At 34.1% G+C, this 6644-nt stretch overlaps 1 protein-coding gene across 1 annotated transcript; it reads left to right on the plus strand.

Annotated features, from left to right (window-relative positions):
• The first annotated feature begins 1680 nt into the window (after positions 1-1680).
• On the plus strand, positions 1681-5368 carry LOC105123889 (lipoyl synthase, mitochondrial). The gene is made up of 4 exons (XM_011023656.1): positions 1681-2276; positions 2359-2570; positions 2656-3035; positions 4910-5368. Exons 1-4 carry the CDS (start codon positions 1831-1833, stop codon positions 5027-5029), a joined length of 1158 nt encoding a protein of 385 aa, XP_011021958.1. The 5' UTR covers positions 1681-1830; the 3' UTR covers positions 5030-5368.
• The last annotated feature ends 1276 nt before the right edge of the window (positions 5369-6644 follow it).

A 6644-nucleotide genomic window follows, 5' to 3' on the forward strand; every position in this document is an offset into this window, starting at 1 on the left:
TTTTTTTCTATCTTTTCCTTAAAATTACACGTAAAACCTTATCCTAAAAACTGATAAATTAATATTAAATAAAGTAATGCTTGAAGAAGAAATCCTACATCTGTTATATGATTCAAATGGAGTCTATGCTTTGAGTCACGATTTAGTGGCTTGATTAGGATTAACATGGTGATTTTTTTTCTTTATTTGGACCTACCAAGTCAACAAGGATACACCGAGACAACCTTTACACTATTTAATTTTAAATCTACGTCGACTGTAGAATTTGGTTAAAAGTTTTCAAATTTAACTTGTTATGTCAAATTTAATAACAATACCATTATTTTTAAGATCTAGATAGTACTAGATAATTGATCCACCTTACCTTACAAATCAGATTAAATTTTTCTTGAAAATAAAAACAATATTTAGATGTTGTTAATGTTTTTTTTTCTAATTAAAAAAAACTTAATCGTGTGAAGGTTTACCTAGTGTAACCTAATTAACTTTGTAAATCCTAAAGCAACCAACACATTCTCTAAAAACATAATCTAATTAAAAAAATTCAAGATGATATCTTGTTTTAATATTGACAAAACAACATATATGAATTGATTTGAGTTAACCTGGATTCACATGTTAAATTCGCGACCCATGTTATGACATTATGATAACCCTATAAAAAAACAAATCAAAATAAATTATAAAGTATAATTCTCAACTAATCTAATATTAAATGATATGATTGAAAAAAACAATTAAAAAAAGATCTAAAAAGATGACCCGGGTTAATTAGTTAAACCTGCTACTCAGGTTGCATGATTGAGATAATTTTATAGAAAGCAAATCAAAATAAATTATAAATTTTAATTTCTAATAAGTTCAATGTTAAAACACGAGAATAAAAAAAATTATTTAGAAAAGAAACATAAAATATAACTTTAGTTAATCCGTCAAACTCATGACCTTCATTAGATCGAGATAACCTTGTAGAAAAAAAAATAAAAAAAATAACATAATTTAACTTAGGTTAACCTAATTTAATTTGAAATGCTCCTGTCAAATTCAATATTAAACAATGAAATTTGTAAAAGTTTTAATAAAAAATGATATAAAAAATGAGCTAAGTGAACCCAAATTAACTCAATTAAAAAGCTAATCAAAATAAATTATCAAAATTTAATTTTCAATCACACACAATATTAAATTAAAAAAATAATTAAAATAAAGACACTAAAAACAACCCAATCAACTTGATTCTAGGTTGTGAAATTAAAAAAATAATTAAAATAAAGACACTAAAAACAACCCAATCAACTTGATTCTAGGTTGTGAAATTAAAAAAATAATTAAAATAAAAATACTAAAAACAACCCAATCAATTTGATTCTAAGTTAACAAAATAAAAAGTAAAAAAATAAACTATAAAATATATTTTTAATTAATTCAATATTAAAAAAATTAATTAATAAAAAATTTCAAGTTAACTAGACTAAATCACCAGATTAATAATTTTTTTCATAAAAATATAATAATTTAATAAAAAATAATAAAACGTGGATTAAAAAAAAAAAACCTCAATAGTGATTTGCGAGAGAGGATTACACCTAACTTTTTACATTCAATTTTTTTCTGGTCCGAACTCGATAGTATTCGGAAGAACGTAGTTCTAACTGAGTTAATTTGTTTTTATACAAAAACTTGCCACTTGCCATCCACATTCCAGAGACGCCGCAAACTGCAAATCCCACCCCACGACCAAGACCAACCACCCAAATCCCTCCCTCCACCTCAACCTCTCCACGCTCTCTCCTCGCCGCCACCGCCTCCTCCTTCTATTCCAATCAAACAATGCAGTCACGCTTCACATCCTTAGCAACTCGCACCCTCAAATCCACAACAACCAAAGCTAAAAATCGAACTTTCTCTTCCTCCACAGTCGAATCCTCCACGAAGCAACCCCCACAATTCTCCCAAACCCTAGCGGGTCTGCGCACTCGATTAGCCGTGGAATCTCCCACTCTCTCCGACTTCATCCACCTCCAATCCAACAACACCTACTCCGTCGAAGTTGGAACCAAAAAGAAACCACTCCCAAAACCTACATGGATGAGAGAAGCCATTCCAGGTGGCGAAAAGTACGTTCAGATTAAGAAGAAATTGAGAGAATTGAAACTCCATACTGTTTGCGAAGAAGCCAAATGCCCTAATTTGGGGGAGTGCTGGTCCGGTGGCGAAACCGGCACTGCCACTGCTACGATTATGATACTCGGCGATACATGTACTCGTGGCTGCCGGTAATAATTGTAAAATTTGTAGTTATTTGGGATGAATAATAAGGGTAATGAATGTAGAATGTTTGTATTTATTTTGTTGTAGGTTTTGTAATGTGAAGACGTCGCGGACGCCTCCTCCGCCTGATCCAAATGAGCCAACTAATGTAGCGGAGGCAATTGCGTCTTGGGGTTTGGATTATGTTGTGATTACGAGTGTGGATCGTGATGATTTGGCTGACCAAGGAAGTGGGCATTTTGCGGAAACTGTGCATAAGTTGAAGACACTCAAGCCAAACATGTTGATAGAAGCCTTGGGTATGTTTGATTGATATGGCATTGAGGATTTTTTTTCTACTCTGCTATTTTTGTAACGGTTCTAGCAAATGTTTTGGTTGTGTAGTTCCTGATTTTCGAGGAGACCGTGGTTGTGTAGAGAAAGTTGCAACATCAGGACTGGATGTCTTTGCTCACAACATTGAAACAGTTGAAGAGCTTCAAAGTTCTGTACGGGATCATCGTGCTAATTTTAAGCAATCTTTAGATGTTTTACTTATGGCTAAAGAATATGCTCCAGCTGGGACACTTACCAAGACTTCAATAATGTTAGGCTGTGGAGAAGCGCCTGAACAAGTTGTGAAAACAATGGAGAAGGTGAGAGCAGCAGGTGTTGATGTGATGACGTTTGGTCAATATATGAGACCATCCAAGCGTCATATGCCAGTATCTGAATACATTACTCCTGACGCTTTTGAGAAGTATAGAACACTTGGCATGGAAATGGTATGTTTCTGCGTTGTACTATAGATTTTTTGGTTAACGCATACAATTTCATTTTTGCTCCATCTTGTCTTATGTGGTTAATTTGCAAAGTAAAAGGCCCAAGCATTGTGTGATTGGTATAAATTTTATGCCATTAACAAAATAATGGATTAAAAAGTGGGCTGATTTGTCTTGTTGTGGGTTACACCGTTTTTCCAAGTTGTGAATTACTCTTTATGTTCACTCAAAGTACTTTTAATAACAGCTAATCTCTGGGTCCGCTCCTTCATTTCGGTTTTGTATTACGTGGGGGATCTGATTCTTTTCCATGAAGGAAAACACACATACTGGATCAATCTTTTTGACTTTTTAAATAACTGGTTCTTATGTATGCTAGAATATGAATATGAATCCGTGGCGGTGAGTGGGGAGGCAAGGGGCTGCTTTCCATGTTGTAATTAATTTGCTGCATGTATTTTATTTTTATATATGAGTAACAGTGCAATGACTTCTTAGGGTTTTATTTTGTTATATATATCTTTTAATTTTAAATTTTTTATTTTATTTATCTAGTACACAACTTTAGTTATTTTTCTTGGATGGTTTCATCTTCTTCTTTTTTGTGTCTACAACTAGCTTAACACATATGTTCAAAATATAGTTTATTGTTAAATTTTTAAACTTGTTGCTACTTGATCGGTATTTTTCAATTTCTCTTCTATATAAGAATGTTCAAGATATTCTGGAATTGAGTGTTTGCTTATTATTGTTAACATGCTAGATATTAATGTTTCATGTAGATGTTAAAGCTATAGTGCGTGCATGTACATGGGTGTGTCTTTGATTTTTTGTTTTTCTCTTAAAAAAATGTTATGGTAAATTGACTATTGGCCCTCCTTTAAAATATCTCTTAGCTCCGCCACTTGCACTAATCTGTTTGTAACTGGGAGAAGTGTCGTATGTCAGAAGGAATATTCAAGTATTGCAGATGAAAGTACCATTTCGAACTTGGCTACTTTTGTCTATACCTTTTTCTGGTGAAACTTAAGTTCTTTGGTGAATGGAATTAATCTAATCTGCTTCTCAAGCATATCTCTCGTTTCATTGTCTGGTCTCAATTCCTCTATTGAGAGCTTGATGTTTGTGGATGACCTAATTTGGTTGCCTGGACTTCCAAATAAATTAATTCATGAGATATTGGATATAGTAGTTCACTTGTTACAAATTAGATGTCTCTTTTTTATTAATTTATTAATTTTATGTTACAGACTAGTTTACTTGATCTCCCTCTTTAGCTCTGTTATGAAGTAACTGTATTGGACAAAGTTGAAAATCTGAACATGTTAGCAATTTCTCCGCCTCTGCCACTGTCTGTCTGCTAGTATTGTGATAGATTGAGTTTCAAGCTATTCTTCTTGAATATGAGTCAACTCCTGATAAAAGCCCCCTTTCAACTATATATTTTTACAGTCATGCTAGTTTAGTGCATTGAACACAATTGATGCTGCCCTTTTCCTTGGTCAAAGAAATCATGTCCAATGTTCTTTGGTTTGTCTGCCTTGTGCCCTTTTTCCTGTATAACAAATCAGCTTTCAGCTGATTTAGCCTTCCTTCCCAGTTTCAGTGTACTGCTGGAAGTATTGCACATCTAGTGATATTGATCTGATATGTTCAGATTCCTCAAACATGTATTGATATTTGATTACAGTGATAATAGCCACTATACTGGACATGCATTGATTATCAATTTGATATGTTTGTAGATGCAGCATCCTATTCCAATTTGCCAGTAGTTTTGAGTTGTCTGTTAAGTTAAAACTATCTACCGATGCTTGGATTTCTGAGACCTATACTAGGATTTTTTGTGTGATTCTTGTTGTCTTTGGATGATACAGGGATTTCGATATGTGGCATCTGGCCCCATGGTTAGGTCATCATACAAGGCAGGTGAATTCTACATCAAATCCATGATAGAATCTGATCGGTCTGTTTCTTCGCAGCTTCCTATCTCCTGATGGATGCTTTATTCATCTTGTCCTGTTATATTTCACTTTTAACTTATTCACTTGTGAATTTGTTTATCAACTACATGGACCCAAAACTCGATGAGTTCTGGCAGCAAGTCGAAAGCAATAATGTTACAAGTTGTCAGAGGCCAACCTTGCAAATTGTTTCAAGGTTACATCAGGTCGAGGTCTTTCTAATCTGCTGCTGTTGTAAATTCAATCTTTTACATGTCTCTTTTGTTTTCTTTATTTTTCTTAATAAAATTTCATATTTTTATCTAAAAGAGAAGAAACTCAGTATATCGTGATCATTAAGTTTCTTTTTAGCTGATGATGCCTTTCTACTCATATCCCCTTGTTTTGTCGTTTTTCTACGTGCATTTCTTTTATTCCTTTTGTTTTGCCAGATTTGTACACCTGCACCGGTGAACTCTAAATGGCACGGCCTCATTGTTAGTCATACCATGTCTTCTTTGATGTTGTTTCTTTTGAATTTCCCTGAGCTGCAATTAATTGATTATTTGCTGGATAAATTAGGCAATTAGCCTATACAATGCAAACACATGGAAGAATGATACAAGCAAAAAGTAGTTTTAGTGAAGCAGAATACTTTTAGGATGTCGCTGTTCTGAAATGTAATATTTGATTAAATTTCACAGTTGGGATTTGTAATTTTATCGCAGTTTTCAATTACGACATTTATATAATGACCCGCTTATTTTCAACAAAAAGAATCAACCATCTCCCACTCTATTGTGCATAAGTTTTTGTTGTGAGACCAACTCTTATTCATCACTGCCTAGAAAAATATCACCATACTGAGAAACCAATAGGCCCCACGCGACATTTTATTTTATCTGTCTATATCCAAGATAACAATCTCCCTCACAGTTTTAAGCATACAAGAACATCATCTCATTTTCCATTCTTCCCCGTAATCACTAGAGACCATAGTCTCTCATTTTCCAATCTTCTTCCCCGTAATCACTAGAGACCATAGTGGTGAGCCGCCGCTTCCTTTTCATTATGTCTTTTGCTAAATCTCTTACAAACCCATAGCCTCCCATTTCAACACCATGCCATTCCCTTCAACTCACGGCCAGCAACTCCTCACCACCAGCAACACAAAAGGCTCTCATCCTGTCCAACAGCTCCACCCTTCAGCATGGTTATCAGGAGGAGCCACCATGTATGACAATAGAAAAACTAACTCAACCTTCAACCAAATCAGATCCGGCCAACCAGCTCCACCATGCAGGAACCGAGAGCAGCCACCACCCATGACAGACTCTCCTCCCGTAGCTCCTGCATGCAGGACTCCTCCTCCTCGCTAGTTGCTCCTCTTGGTCGCAGCTCCTCGAGCTATTAATAGAACCCATCTAAAAATAACAGAGATAGAGAAGAAAAAAAAATAACATTTTATGTTGAGTTCTTTTTCGGTTTTTGCAGGCGTTGGTAGCTCTCACCAAGGACATTTAAAAAAAAAGATGTATTTAATTTGTTTGGGATTGTGGTTATAGTTATTTTTTAAATAATTAGATGTATTTAATTTATTTGAAAATGTGGTTATGGTTATTTTTTAAATAATTTTTTGTTTTAAAATATATGTTAATAATTTTTTTAT

The sequence above is a fragment of the Populus euphratica genome, unplaced genomic scaffold, assembly GCF_000495115.2.
Source record: "Populus euphratica unplaced genomic scaffold, PopEup_1.0 scaffold12.1, whole genome shotgun sequence".
NCBI classification, from domain to species: Eukaryota; Viridiplantae; Streptophyta; class Magnoliopsida; order Malpighiales; family Salicaceae; genus Populus; species Populus euphratica.

Bases quoted from the DNA above. Each gene is read 5' to 3' on its own strand.
- LOC105123889 (XM_011023656.1), top strand. From the start codon at position 1,831: ATGCAGTCACGCTTCACATCCTTAGCAACTCGCACCCTCAAATCCACA. The intron at 2,277-2,358 runs GTAATAATTGTA...ATTTTGTTGTAG, and splicing joins ACATGTACTCGTGGCTGCCG to GTTTTGTAATGTGAAGACGT. The intron at 3,036-4,909 runs GTATGTTTCTGC...TGGATGATACAG, and splicing joins GAACACTTGGCATGGAAATG to GGATTTCGATATGTGGCATC.